The sequence below is a fragment of the Leptonotus elevatus genome, chromosome 11, assembly GCF_054856555.1.
Source record: "Leptonotus elevatus isolate MCC_2025b chromosome 11, RoL_Lele_1.0, whole genome shotgun sequence".
NCBI lineage: Eukaryota > Metazoa > Chordata > Actinopteri > Syngnathiformes > Syngnathidae > Leptonotus > Leptonotus elevatus.
The window spans coordinates 6,649,620-6,665,022 of record NC_141249.1 but is presented as its reverse complement, the minus strand read 5'-3'; the positions used below and the strand labels follow the sequence as shown (position 1 = coordinate 6,665,022).

Below are 15,403 nucleotides of genomic sequence, written 5' to 3'. Positions count from 1 at the left end.
CAGTTTCCATGCTATCGGACACATAAAAAAAAAAATGTCCACAAGATTGTGTGCCGTACTGCGACAAGTGTTAGAACACAGCGTCATAGCGACAAATTTTGTGATTCTGGTGCGTGGTGGAATATAAAACAAAGTTCTGGTTATCACACAGTTGTTGCCTGTGCATTATTGGACACAACATTTTGGTGACGAAGAAGTTCATGTCATACCCTCGTTCCTCGCCATCAGTCCCTCTAGTATGAATATTTTATTTTAACTCTACTGCCAATTAGAATAGCTGAAGCTAGCAAGGCTAACCGCTATTCTCATCATCAGCTTATAGTTGTATCATTGGATCGGCTCAGATGTATGAAGGCCGTCACTTTGTTGACATTTCACTGCTCTACAGTGTGTTATAGTCTGCCGGCGGCAGGAGTAAAGCGTTGAAAGTAAATTGGCTGATTAGAAGACACGATGCCAAAAACACCAGAGTAGTAAAGTCAACTCTATGTATTCTCACATTCCCTGTGTTCTGTATAAAACTCAATAATTTTTCAAAATGATACAAAAAATGATTGCATAGTCTAGAATATAGGGCATTATAAAGCTCAGTACAGTAAAACACATCTGATGCTAAGTTTGTGGAAGTTCTCTCACCACTGTCCTGGATGATGCGTTTGAGGTAGTCGGCCATCAGGTTCCTCAAGGCACGTTTGTAGGGTAAGCCAAGTCTGTGAGGGAACACGATGGCTGTATCTACTATTGAACTGTGAATGAGCTGAATTGGGTAAAGGAAAAGACAGATTTTTTTTTCATTGTCAGCAGGAAAAAACACACCATCGCATCTTAATTTGGGTGCAAGGCAGATATAACCTGTACTGGTCACCAGTCAGTCACAAAGAACGTCTAGACATGCTAAACCTTTAATATGTACTGACTACAGTATGTCAAACTCAAAGAACAAACTGCATGTACAGGTGTTAGCTCACAAACTATTATGTAACTCTTTGCTATCTTGACATGCCAAAGTTATTTTATACGGGTCACTTCTGGTAACTTGCAAATGGCCAATCAAATGACATGTTGACAAGAAATGATGGGGTGTCTACCTTGAGAGCCAGGAGGTCACTCTCCAGGCTGTGTCCCACCAGGATGGAATCAGCACTGAACATACAGAGCAGAACAGCCTGAACATCTCGCAAGGTGATGGTGGCGCCATCCAAATCTTCTGCTGTCACGCCAGAAAATCTGTGAAAGAAAAAAAACTGTAGTTCTTTTCACAATGCTGTTTACAATGGACAGATCTTCACTCCAGTACAAGCTAAATTCCGGATTTCGAGGACAACCGTACCGTGTGTTGAAGTCAACCACTTTACTCTCAGGTTTGACAAACGTGTCATAGATGACTTTGAAGTCGGAGTTTATGACCGTTACTCTTGTCAGCTCCAGGCCTTGCTTTGTGTAACACTGGTTACAAGGACACAAAAGTGAGAGAAACATTTCGGATGAGGGCAAATTGGCACAGGGTAGTTTAGAGACAAAATTAATTAGCCTACCATCTCACAATCCAAGGCAAACACTCCTCCATTGCCATCTAGTGGGAGATCTTTGTTGAATGTTGTCACAAAGCCTTCTAATGACTCTTTACGCCCATCTTGAACATGTTGCTGTGGAAATGTGCAGTGTGGAGTAACATCAAATAAATGGAGCTAAACTTACACAATAAAAAATACACAGATACACCCTTTTTAATTGGCTTTGAAATGCAAAATTAGAATTTGGATTTTGGAAGATACCTTAGCCGTTTGGCAGCCTGTAGAGCCCACAGCCCCGGAGCAGCAGCTGTAAATGGTCTCCCAGGCTCCAGCCACTGCCACAACACAACAGAACAGAGGTTGACATAAACAAAAGTTTTCACCACTTTAGATGCATGAACAACACCTTACCTTTCTGCCTGCGCAAACGTCCCCAGTGAAAAGCACATTCCTCTTTGCGAAGACAGTTACCCTTGAAATTAATTTTATACTCGGCACCGCATCTGCAGCATATCTTGGTGAATGCTACAAACACAAGGAAAACAATCTAATCACCCACTCAATTACACAGATGGTTAACATTATGCATTTTATATACAGACGGATGATTATGGAACACAAAGAACACTAAAGGGCCTCAGACAAAATCACACAAAATATATAAACCAACAAGTATAGTAAGGACCAAGTCAACTGAAGATGAAAAGGTTGAAAATATTGGAAACCATAAAAACTAGGGATGTTCAGTGCCACTTTTCTTCAGACTTTCACCAGTATGAGTACTCAAAACTTGAGTAGTCAGATAATATTAAAGAAAGAACTATATGCCCCAACATAGCATATTCCCTTTAAAGTGCATGAAATTAATGGCAATGTTCTATTCTTTTCAATTCTAATAACTAGTTCCTGATCATAAAATGGCCACATAGGTCACTGTTGCGAGTACCGATACCTTAAAACAAGGCTGGGATCCATCGGTACTCGTCTAGTCCTAATGAAAGCAATATAACTCCGTTCAGTTCCGTCTTCAATTCCGCTTATCCGGGGTCGGGTCGCGGGGGCAGCAGCTTTAGCAGGGAAGCCCAGACTTCCCTCTCCCCAGCCACTTCAGCCAGCTCCTCCGACGGGATCCCAAGGCGTTCCCAAGCCAGCCGTGAGACGTAGTCTCTCCAGCGTGTCCTGGGTCGTCCCCGGGGCCTCCCGTCGGTAGGACATGCCCGGAACACCTCCCCAGGGAGGCGCCCAGGAGGCATCCGAACCAGATGCCCGAGCCACCTCAACTGGTTCCTCCAAACTCTGACATCGGTCGTACAGGGACCAAATAGCCTGTATCAGGGGGCCCGGTACCCCATACTCCGGAAGCACCCCCCACAGGGCTCCCCGAGGGACACGGTCAAACCTTCTCCAAGTCCACAAAGCACATGTGGACTGGTTGGGCGAACTCCCACGCACACTCAAGGATCCTGCCGAGGGTGTAGAGCTGGTCCACTGTTCCACGGCCGGGACGAAAACCACACTGCTCCTCCTGAATCCGAGATTCAACTTCCCGACGGATACTCCTCTCCAGCACCCCCGAATAGACCTTACCTGGGAGGCTGAGGAGTGTGATCCCTCTAAAGTTGGAACACACCCTCCGGTCCCCCTTCTTAAAAAGAGGAACCACCACCCCGGTCTGCTAATCCAGAGGCACTGTCCCTGATGTCCACGCGATGTTGTAGAGACGTGTCAACCACGACAGCCCCACTACATCCAGAGCCTCTAGGAACTCCGGGCGAACCTCATCCACCCCCGAGGCCCTGCCACCGAGAAGCTTTCCAACCACTTCAGTGACTTCGACCCCAGAGATAGGGGGGCCCACCTCAGAGTCCCCAGACCCTGCTTCCTCAAAGGAAGGCGTGTTGGTGGAATTGAGGAGGTCTTCGAAGTATTCTCCCCACCGATTCAAGATGTCCCAAGTCGAGGTCAACAGCACCCCATCTCCACTATACACAGTGTTAATGGCGCACTGCTTTCCTCTACTGAGACGCCGGATGGTGGACCAGAATTTCCTCGAAGCCGTCCGGAAGTCGTTCTCCATGGCCTCACCGAACTCCTCCCATGTCCGAGTTTTTGCCTCAGCGACCACCGAAGCCACATTCCGCTTGGCCAGCCAGTACCTGTCCCACAAGCCAAAAAGGCCCAATAGGACTCCTTCTTCAGCTTGATGGCATCCCTTACCGCTGGTGTCCACCAGCGGGTTCGAGGATTGCCGCCCCGACAGGCACCAACCACCTTACGGCCACAGCTCCGATCGGCCGCTTCAACAATGGAAGCACGGAACATGGTCCACCCGGACTCAACGTCCCCCGCCTCCCCCGGGACAATGGAGAAGCTCTGCCGGAGGTGGGCGTTGAAACTCTTTCTGACAGGGGATTCTGCCAGACGTTCCCAGCAGACACACACAATAATACGTTTGGGCCTGCCTGGTCGGACCAGCATCTTACCCCGCCATCGGAGCCAACACACCACCAGGTGGTGATCAGTTGACAGCTCCGCCCCTCTCTTAACCCGAGTGTCCAACACATACGGCCGCAAATCCGATGACACGACTACAAAGTCGATCATCGAACTGCGGCCTAGGGTGTCCTGGTGCCAAGTGCACATATGGACCCTTGTGCTTGAACATGGTGTTTGTTATGGTCAGTCCGTGACGAGCACAGAAGTCCAACAACAAAACACCGCTCGGGTTTTGATCGGGGAAGGGGGCCGTTCCTCCCAATAACGCCCCTCCAGGTCTCACTGTCATTACCCACGTGAGCGTTGAAGTCCCCCAGCAGAACGAGGGAGTCCCCGGGGGGAGCGCTCTCCAACACACCCTCCAAGGACTCCAGAAAGGGTGGGTACTCTGAGCTGCTGTTCGGTGCATAAGCACAAACAACAGTCAGGACCCGTCCCCCCACCCGTAGGCGGAGGGAGGCTACCGGGGGGGCAATGAGTATGCCCACATCTGCTCTGTGCCTCTCACCGTGGGCAACTCCAGAGTGGAAGAGGGTCCAGCCCCTCTCGAGAGGATTGGTACCAGAACCCAAGCCGTGTGTGGAGGTGAGTCCGACTCCCCCAAACTCCAAAAAATTAATTACTTATTTATCCAAAATATTAAGAACTAAGAACCCTTTATGTTTAAGAAGCATGAACATGGAAGTAAAAGTCTGCAAAGTCCTGTTCAAATGCCAAGTTTTTTTTTTTGTTGTGTTTTTTTTAGTTGAGGCAACGATAATTCGGTTTAAAGCTTGCTTCATCATTAATGTGACCTGTACATTTGAAAAAAAAAAATCCTATGTTGAGCACCATATGTGATGCCACTGATGTGTGTGCATGTAGAATGTAATCGTATGTATCTACAGTACTTACGGTCCAGGTTGACCTTCTTCTCTGGGAGGTTGTATATAATAGCCTTCCCTGCGCTCTCGGGGTTTATTCGAGGATATCCGTGCTCCTGCAGCTGCTCCTCTGTCATTAGATACGCATTCAGCTTCCTGTAAAGTGCAGCTCCTAAAGTGTAGCAGAGAATAACGTTCAATCAATTAAGAAAACAAACAAACTGATTTTCAGCTGGTTTGGGTCGCAGACCCGTTTTGGGTGGGTTGCAGCAGGAGCAAAAAGTGTAAATGTGCATTTAGATAGGCAAGCAATGGAAATAGGTAGCAGTTTTACTACAAATTTGGCAATTTGGCGGACAAAGTGTAAATATGAGTTGTTTAAAATGTGGATTACTGTACAGTGGGGATTTTAAAAAAAGACAAAAACTCAATTTTCTTTAATTGAGTCCAGCACACACAAATTAGTGAAATAACAAATATCAGGCCATTCTAATTTTGTGCAGTCTTGGTGTTTAGTTTTATTTGTACTTTCTCAGTTAGTACAATGACTGCAGTGGCCTTCGTGCATATGAAGCCTTATTTCGGTTATTAACTTCACCCTGCCGTGCCTTAATAAGGACCTTTGATTGAAGGATTACAGTGTCATTGACATTTCCTCTGATGTTATTTTACAAGGCAGGGGCATTCACGTGTAAAAAAAAAACAACTAAATGAAGTAGTCAGGAATAGAGGAGGATCTTTCTGGCTATGTAACGAATGGCTTGTATACAAATAGTGTGCTGTAGTTGGGTCTCTGGAGAACCTGCCCATCTCTTAACTGTGAAATTAAACCACCAAGCAAATCTTTTGTTTTTCATCTATTTCTAGTAATTGGTCCATGAGTAAGCCATTTAGCTCTTCCAACCCACTCTTACGTACAGCCTTGACACACTATTAAGAGAGGCACCATCATGCTGAAATGCCCAATGTCATGAAGACAACTGGGAACTGTATGAAAATGGGTCTTCCTTTATTGAGGCATTGTACTTCAGTCAGGTAAAAACAAGATGTATCAAACAGCAAAAAAAACCTCACCATTGAGCTTCTCTTCTTGTTGTTTACCCATCCTATTGACAGTGAAACTGGTCTTAGCTGCAAGGCGGCCTCCCAGAACCTCCTGATGAGACTGTGCTTTCCGAAAAGGAGGTAGACCTTCCTCTGTAAAGCAACACAGACTTACATAAATTTGTAGTATAAACAGACGTCTAGCCGCTGCCTAATATTATGATACATTCAGTACGCATTTCATGGTGTATGTTAATGTACGACTGTGCTGACATACTGATGGCAGGCGAGGAGCAGGAGCTGCTCTTGTTACGGAGCTTTTTCAGCGTGTTGACAGCTAGATTGAGATAGATTTTCTTGCTGCTACTGCGATCATACACCAGCTTTTCCTCATCAAGGCCCTGATAACAAAAAAAAACAGTTTTCAATTGACAAACTGTGGCAGAGAAACACTGTCATCAAGAAACATGGCAACTTAACCAATTGATATAGCAGCTTAGAGTCTCAAGACATCCCTACCATCTGGAAGGCAACATCCTCTGATGGGCAAAATTTGATGCACTCGTCTATGAAAATGTGGAGGTAGCGCTGGCGAGTAATAGTTGGGATTTTGGACCCAAAGTCAATGGGGATGATGGGACGCTTCATTGAGGAACTCTGAGCAAGCAAGAACACAGGGATTGTAATGGCATTAGATCACATTTTACACATAAAATTAACAGGAACACATTCCAATCTAGATTTTTTTATGATTTGCTTTCCTTGGTCGTCTTCCAACAAGTTCACCTTGGCTCAAACAACAACGAATGGTGTGATCTGAAACTCATGTACCTTGGCCTTAGAGTTCACCTTTTATATCTTTGGAGGTTGTTCTGTGCTTTTTGGATACCATTTCCAACTATCTTCAATTTATTATCAATATTACTCTTCCATGGAGGATGGCTACAGTGCTGTGGATCTTAAGCTTCTGAAATAATATATGTGCCACAGGTACTTGGAGATGGTCTTAAAGCCTTTACATTTAACATGCTTGGCTATAATTTTAAACAGTGACTATTTGTCACCCTTTTAATAGTGAAATTGACTGATTATGAGTTTGAAGACACCTGTGACACCAATTAAATCACACCTGAGTTAAACATGTCCCTCTAGTCAAATTATTTTCACTCTTTTTAGAGGTACCATCATTTTTGTCCAGGCCTGTTTCATTTGATTTTTTTAAAAATAATTATTTTGGAGGACAATTAAAAAGTAATGCCTCACTTTGTTTATATCAATTTTTTTTAATCTATTGTTCCTTTTTTTATTATTATTTCAAAGTGATTTCAGTGACCATTGTGGGTTTTTGTTTCATTAACAGAGGGGTACCAATAATTTTGTCTACGTGTGTACATTGCATTGAGCAGGTGACAATGGCATTTTTTTTGCTATCACACTGCACAATGCGCATTGGCGGCATGATAGGGAGAAAAAAAACACTTGGAATTGAATTTTTCTGAATAATATCAGGCCTCCTCCAATCGTGGGATACGTATCATCTAACAGTCAATGAGTGCCATGTAAAATATGCCAGTGCAATGTACTGAATGGCAGCGGTTTAAGAGCACTATATAAATAAAGATGACTTGAAGTACTCATATACGTTATTTAATGTGTTTTGTCTATATAAACACAGTAAAAAAAATAAAAAATAACTTGCTATATACAGTAGGCATTACAACCAGAATTTGGCACTTTGACCTGTGGTGTAAATCCAGCCTTACTGACACACTGCATCACAAACAGTAGTAGTACCATACCAAATATGGCTGTACTGTACCATATGGTAGAAAAGTGACTTTAGAGAGGCATTCTGATAGCAGTTGTCCAAGTTAAACTGGCATGTCTATAGGATTTCCCCAATCATATTGAGTGAATAATGTATAAGACATTCTAGAGATTAGATACCTTCATGGTAGGTGTATGAGCCATTCGTTTTTGTGCAACGGTGGATGTGGTCTTTGACAAGATACCGGCTGTGGTTTGGGTCCGAACAGGCAGGCTACCAGCTGGTTTAGCATCTGAAGAACCTGCCCAAATATTCAGAGCAAGAATCATTAGAAACATCCATAATAGCCCCATCAAACATTTCTCTTGGGTTGAATTATAATCTTATGAATATTCCACACAGTTAAGCCCTTCAAATTGAATTGTTATTAGCTGATTAAGTATCTTTAAGCTGGAAATGACACAATTTTGAATATATTAACTTTAATTTACAAAATTATTCACCCATTTCTCAAAACAGACACCATTATTCTAAATTTACAGTTGTCAAGGTTGAGGAATTACATCTAAAATTGTAAAGGTTTTTGTCACCTTCATTTACCATTATCAGCTATAAGATACCCATTCAACAAATATATACGGATAAGTTAATTGGACAGGGTGTTGCTTTAAGTCTCTACATTACAACTACACATAAGTAAGATCCATTAACAAAATAATAATGCATAATTTGGACCGAAATAATCAGAGAGGTATTTAATATTTACCGCCAGCCATTTTAGAGCATTTTGACTTTTTAAAGACCCACAGGTGCGCAACGATTGTAGATATACTGACTCTAACGAAATGAAAGTATAGACTCTCTCCTTTCACCACCTCAAAAATAAATAAACCTGCCTTTTTCTGTTGTTTTATATTCAACAGTAGAACAAAAGTAGGTTTCACAAAATGCAGCGGTTTCTCCCAGTGAATTCACAAACTGGGCTGATCTCGTATCTAGAATGGTGTATTGCTGCTATCTACTGGTGACTGTACATTAGTAAAGTTTTCTTCCTAGCACGACATTTACAGTTTACATTTACAGACATTATCAGACCTTCCCCCACCAATCCCAGTTGAAAAATGTAATCTGCAAGTATACTCATCAATGGCAATAAATAAAAGTCTAGAATGCTCATGATCTACATTAGCATTGTACGGAAAGATGTTTCTAATATTTTGTCCTTCTGAGGAGACCAAATATTTAAAACAAGGGGTATTACTAAAACACTTCAAACTACAACCACGATAAAGCCAGTGACTTGAACATGTTATTGTTGCAAAATTACATATTTTATACAGCTCTTGCATTCAACCTCCTTCTGGACGCATGATATGAAAATTTGAGTTGGAGAAAACAGCACAACTTAACATTAGAAATAAATGTTGATAACATACTTGTCGTTGAGGATATTGTCAAGGCGTTGGGACGGTGTGCGATCCTCTTCCTCTCTCCTGAAAAGCTGGAGCTCAGTGTGCTCTGTGTGGGTGGTTTGACTATAGCAGAAAGCTGAGCAGCTTGCTGCTGCGCCATCTGCATGCGCTGATAGCAAACCTCCTGAGCCGAGGGTCTTCTGTGCGGCCGGACTTCATTCTTTGAAGATGCATCAGTCTGACAAGAAGGAAAATAAGTTTAGTCGTGAAACTCTAAATTGATGATACAAAAACAAATTATATTCAACATCCTAAAAAGGTTCAGGTTGGAACAGTGGACAGATTGAGTTGAATCCCTTTTAGGTTTAGTGTGTCTTTAGTGTGGGGGTGGGAGGTGGCTTTGGGGGGGATCTTTAATGCATTCCATATTTTTTTAATTAATTGTCTGGTTAATTAGTTGGGCGCTACATCTCACTACTATGCCAATCCTTCCATGTTTCAGCCTCACTTTTAAAAAGCTGTGCTGTGGCACTAAGATGACTGCTTCTTGTAGATTTGAATGAAGAAATCATTTGTACTCTATAGGAGATTTAAACCAAACTTTTTGGGAGTCATTTTTCCAAGGAAGCCATCGTTAGGTAAATGCCAAATAAATATAACAACTGTATGTGCAATGTGGGTCCCTAAATGCGATTAGTATGAAAAAGTTGTGTTTTGTTTGTATTTTAGAGAAAAAACATAGCTATTGTCATTTTTTACTAATTATATTTTAAAGGAATAAAAAGTTATATTATTTGGAAAATAAAGTTGCATTTTACGAAGATAAATTCTGAATATCATGACATAAATTACATAAAAATATGAGGGAAGAAAGTGATATAACAGGTGAATTTCAAAAATACAACTTTCTTTTCATAACGTTATGCCTATTCTGGAGTAGAAGACCTTATCTTAAAAAATAGGACCTCATTCCCACACACACAAAAAAAATGTGTGTCTCGCAAAAAAACAACAACAAAAACAGGACATTATGCCTTTTGTTCTAACATTGTATAATAGCACCATAGTATAGGTTAAATGTTGCCAATTTTCCACCCATTACAGCCTGGTCATCTTAGATTGGGGATCTGCGGTCCCTTCTCCTCAAGGTTTTTTATTTTTTCCGCCCAAATGGGGTTTTGAGTTTTTCCTTGCCCGGTTGGAGGGTTTGGATCAGGCAATGTCACAATCTTTGTCAACTGTGGGCTTGTGAAGCCCTTTGACACTATTTTGTGATTAAGGGCTACATAAATAAACTTGATTGATAATATGTTACAATCATAACAAAGATGTTAAGTTTGGGAACAAATGTGAACATGGGAACAGTGTTCACCTGATTAGGAAAGAGATAGAGGATGAGGTCAACTTACGTTTCCTTTGGCAGTAAAGTGTGAGACTCTCTTCTTCTGACCAGGGAAGAGAGTGGTTAAAGTGCTCTCGGTGTCCTCCTCTAACTCTCTGGATGGCTGACAGCAAAAACAACAAACACGTGACACCAAACATTTTACCCAAATAAATGAATAGCGTGAAGAATCATTAAGAGTACTACCTGCTTAGCTTGCCTTCCCTTGTCTTCCTTCTTGACATCCTTGGATTCATTGAAGATCCGCAAACACTCCTCCATGGGATCTGAGTCAAACTCATCCTGGAAAAGTGACAAGTCCACTACAGCGTCTTTATTCGTCTCGCTACTTTCGGCCGCTTTAACATTCTCATCCTCAGAGGAAGACAGAGCCAGCTCTGAGGCTTTCCTCTTATTCAGTTGCCTCCTCTTTAAAGTGTCAGCAGATTTCCTCACGAGTACTTCTTCCGACTCGTCATCGCTATCATCCACCACGATCGGTTCGGCCTCCTCTGCGCTCTCATCCCCAAAAAGATCAGCATGACTCAGGCTTACAGTTCTTCGTTTCTGCTCCAGGCCTTTCAGGCTTTTCGGGCTGGCGTTGTTTTTTATTTTACCTTTGCTGATTGCAGAACTAGTTTTGCTCTTAGCGCTGGTGCTTGATGAGCTGCTTTTGCTAACTTTCTTTCCATCCTTGTCTCTTTTACTACCATCTAGTTGACCGTTTTTATGTTTCTTCTCCTGCTTGCTTTGCTCTTTGTCTGAAGTCTTGGACGTCTTGCTTTCCTTCGCACATTTCTCTGTGTCCTTACCTTGTTTGCTGGAATTTGTTTGGGAATTAATCTTTCCATCACTTCTTTTGTGTTCTTTATTAACTTTATCAGCAGTTTTTACTTTAACAGTGCTCTTTCGATCATCATTCTTGCCATGAGTCTTGTTTTCCTTTTTTGTAGAGTATTTTTGCTGAGACTTCTTCAGTGACTCTTTGCTCTTGTCCTTGCTACTTTTTTTGATAAGAGACATTTGGCCTACTTTTGCTTTCTCAGACTTCTCAATCTTTATCTTCTTTTGCTCTGGGCCTATGTCTTGCTCCACATGTTCCCCTGTCTCTAAGTTTTCCTGATTCATGTGTGCCGGTGTATGTACAACACCCTTGGCCACCCCCTTCTTCACACTGTCTCTAACTCTTGCCATGCTATTGGCTTTTCTCTGCTGAAGACTACTTAGCGAAATAGGTCTGTACTCGGTTCCAGAGCTCTCATCATCAGTGTCAGAGAAAGTGTACTTATTTGCGTCAAAGCTCTGTTGCTGTGCTTTTCTCACAGCCGGAACAACGGCATCATTTGATGCGGGGAGTCTATGTGTCTCTTTGCCCGCCACAATAAGATTGCACAGGCTGCCATCCTTCTTGCGCTTTGCTGCAATCCCTGCAGAGTAGTTGGAGAGTGGGTCATATTCCATGTCTGTAGATGGCCTTGAAGTGTCCACAGTGTATTTACATGTTGAGGAAGATGTCCTGATTAAGTACTTTGGACTTGGTGCCGGAGAAGGGACTCTGTGTGTGTGTGTTCGAGATGGATTCTTTTTTAATGACGTGGGAACATACTCCATGCTGTTGCTATTGCTTCCTTGACTGCCCGAATCCAACGTGTACTTGTTGCACACAGGGGTGGGGTTATATCCTCCTGACGTCATTTGATAACAGCCAGGATCGTAGGCCAAGTGTGTAGCTGCTGCTTGACTTTGAACACCATCAGAGGAAGATGCACTCGTTCTTCCACTGGGACTATACGGTTCGTCCCCAATCTGAAATAGCTTCTTCTTCTTCCTCTCCACTTCATTGCGGACCTCCTCGATGGCCTTGTTGACCACCTCCAGAGCACCACTGACGATGTCTGTGATGTCTCCTGAGCGAGACGAAGTTCCATTCTGATGCTCTTGAGGCCTCACAACTTCAGGTTTGAATGGGTCATAACCTTCTTCTGCAGGAATAAAGTTTAGACAGTCTTAGAATGCAACCCCAAAAACTATTCATAGTGTCCACCTTACACATTAATTGCTTTACATTGCAATTCTCAGATTCAGGTTCATGGTGAAAATTAGTATAGCATAGAAGTATTCTTTTGAACCAGTGGTGAGCCGCCAAAGCCAGCAAAGTATTTTACTACTAGTTTAAACACTATGAGAAGTCCTACATCACAAAATAAAATTGCATGACATTAATGCCAATTTTCTATTCTTATAAATTGTTTTAATTTCTAGTCGTAAAATGGCCACAAGAAGGAATACCGATACCTTGAAATAAGACCTGGTATCAGCCAGATGCAGTATTGGTGCTCGCCCATCCAAAATTTTAATTACCGGTAAGCGTTTAATGTTTTTGTAAAGTTGTTAGATATTCTCAACTACTTCAGATTATGTATGTAGCACAATTGTGTGCTGTTAAATTGCGTTGTATAGTATTGATGCTTTTTAGAATTGTGATGTGATAGTTGTGAATGGTGATATTACAAATTTTCTTAGTTGCTGTGGTACATTTGTTGGATCAGAAGTAATTTTGTAAAAACAGTAAGTGTATTTCTCAAGACAGTTCACACAAATAGCAAAACACCAAGTTCTGCTGCAAAGACTATTTTCTTTCTCAATCTGTCAAAAGTAAATATCTGTGTCAATGAACATGTCCGTGCCATCAAAACGACAAGTCTTTGAGAGTTAAAAATAAATTGTGTATGGATAAGACATCAAATTGCTCAATCATGTTGTCAATATAACAGTGTACCCTGGAGGTATGTTCTGATTATAATTGTCACTTACCGGTAAGTTTTGATAACGATTACTAGGGATGTAACGACATCCAAATGTCATGATACTGTGTTTCCCACAGATTTGAAATCTACTCGTGTGGGTGGACTCCGACGAGGTGGGTGGGTAGAAGGGGGGGTGGACGGAGGGTGGGTCTCAGTCCTGTTACTACATCTCCTCTAGCCTCACGATCCACAAAGTGACGGCAAATTAACATTACATGCAGTATATCAGGTCGCGATATAGTTTTCTTGAAAACTTTTTGGGTGATGGCGAGTTTACGTGTGTGGGAAACACTGCGATATGCACCTCACGATACGATGGTTTTCACGATATTGTGGGGAGAATGGCGATATTAAAAAAAGGTTATGATATTGTAAAACATTTATAAAAGAGCTCATACTAAAAAAACACAATATTGTGCTTTTGTACATAACAGCAATGCACACAAACAAAATACAATCTCTAATAACACTTAATATTGAGGCACTTACTTGCTAATGCACACACACATTGAGTTCCTCCACATATTAACATGGTTCACAAGCATATTACGTTCCCCTTTATCTGACGATTAGCGTGTATTTTAAACATAGAAGGGCCAAAACATTCCTTATTAAAATTAAATTGCACTAAAAAATTAGCCACCAGAGGGTGCTAGAACTAAACAAATAAAAATCAACCTAACATTTTCAACAGATGTGCTGCTTTTAATATTGTGACATTACGACGACGACATTGTGGCAGTTTTTATATCGCGATATCACGATAATGCTGTTATCGTTACATCCCTAACGATTACAGCATTCTAATTCTTAAGTAACACCTTTGTGTCTGTGGAAGATTAAATGCAAGAGACTGTGCAATATTCACATTTCAATGTGATAAAGAAAATAAAAGACACTGCATACAATTTTTTTTTAACTATATAATCTAAAAAATAAAATACAAAATCTGAACATGTGATAATCTCTTTTGAGAAAACTGTATGTCATGCAAGACTGTAGAAATTACAGAATAAAAGTCATATGCAATAAACTAAGGCCAAAATGTTTTGGGGTCAGGTGCAGGGCAATTCAACAGAGAATTATACATTTTTATATACATGATTAAAGCAATCCATGTTGGAAACAGCAGAATAGTACATAATCGTTTGCAAAGTTTATGGGCACAATGATGTGAAAATTGAACAAGTATCTTTGAGAAATTCAATTCTGATGAATGTACCAAAGCGACTGAGAAACACTATTAGGAAGATCAAGTCGGGTAATAAGTGGTAGCCTCTAATAAAGGCCCAGGTACCAAATACAGAGCCTGGCCGTGTTTAGAACACAACGTTTGAAACATTGCTATGCAAAAACAAAATTTGAAAGAATATGTTTTTGAAAATTTGAAACAAAACGTATGTTTGTTTGTCAAACATACGCTAACATTGTCTATGCTGGGCACATCTTTTCCAAGTCAACTTGTTAAACGACTCATTGGATATACCTATCCAATGAGTCGTTTAACAAGACACGTGCCGTAAATACTCAAACCATCATGACAGCACTTAGCAGTGTTTCTCAACCCTGGTCCTCGGGGAACACTGACCAGCCTGTTTTCCTTGGCTCCCCATTCCCAACGCAGGTGATTCCAATGACAACTCATCAGCAAGCTCTGGAGAAGGCTGATAACGATTGTCACCTGCGTTGGAATCGGGAGACATGGAAAATAGGCTGGATAGTGTGCCCCGGGGACCAGAGTTGAGAAACACGGTTTTCAAATTCATATTGTCCTAAAGTACACGCTTATTTAAGTCACCTTTTTGGGCGGCCTCGAGCTTTTTAGTTTCGACAGCACCCCCGTAAGTCTGCCGTCTCTGCTGGCTGTGCCTGAAGTGACAGTAGGGTCTGTTGCATCCATTGCCGCTGCATTTGCCCTCAATGTATTCCGTGTAAAACGGACAGTCAAGCCCACGGAAGAAGCCGGTTGATCTCAACATTATTCCCAGTTATTCCTCTCGTGCCCAAGCGAATGTTCTCAGGCCGTTTCCACTCATTCGTGTGAGCTATAACAAAGCTTGAATGGGTGTTAGGACAATAACAACGTCTCTACGGCGCCATGTTGGATCTGTAGCGGAA

The 15,403-nt window shown here is 41.9% G+C and overlaps 1 protein-coding gene across 1 annotated transcript in view; it reads right to left on the bottom strand.

Annotated features, from left to right (window-relative positions):
- rexo1 (REX1, RNA exonuclease 1 homolog) overlaps nucleotides 1–15,403 on the bottom strand; it is a 16,681-nt gene extending 1,278 nt beyond the window's left edge. Inside the window, exons 1-15 of the mRNA XM_086089660.1 lie at nucleotides 15,084–15,403; nucleotides 10,686–12,460; nucleotides 10,507–10,602; nucleotides 9,122–9,335; nucleotides 7,865–7,986; nucleotides 6,437–6,574; nucleotides 6,195–6,318; nucleotides 5,948–6,070; nucleotides 4,905–5,045; nucleotides 1,926–2,039; nucleotides 1,776–1,849; nucleotides 1,536–1,646; nucleotides 1,331–1,446; nucleotides 1,089–1,227; nucleotides 637–757 (exon numbers count right to left, since the gene is read on the bottom strand). Of these exons, the coding sequence (XP_085945786.1) occupies nucleotides 637–757; nucleotides 1,089–1,227; nucleotides 1,331–1,446; nucleotides 1,536–1,646; nucleotides 1,776–1,849; nucleotides 1,926–2,039; nucleotides 4,905–5,045; nucleotides 5,948–6,070; nucleotides 6,195–6,318; nucleotides 6,437–6,574; nucleotides 7,865–7,986; nucleotides 9,122–9,335; nucleotides 10,507–10,602; nucleotides 10,686–12,460; nucleotides 15,084–15,264 (3,589 nt within the window). The 5' untranslated portion in view covers nucleotides 15,265–15,403. The remainder of the gene's footprint in view (nucleotides 1–636; nucleotides 758–1,088; nucleotides 1,228–1,330; nucleotides 1,447–1,535; nucleotides 1,647–1,775; nucleotides 1,850–1,925; nucleotides 2,040–4,904; nucleotides 5,046–5,947; nucleotides 6,071–6,194; nucleotides 6,319–6,436; nucleotides 6,575–7,864; nucleotides 7,987–9,121; nucleotides 9,336–10,506; nucleotides 10,603–10,685; nucleotides 12,461–15,083) is intronic.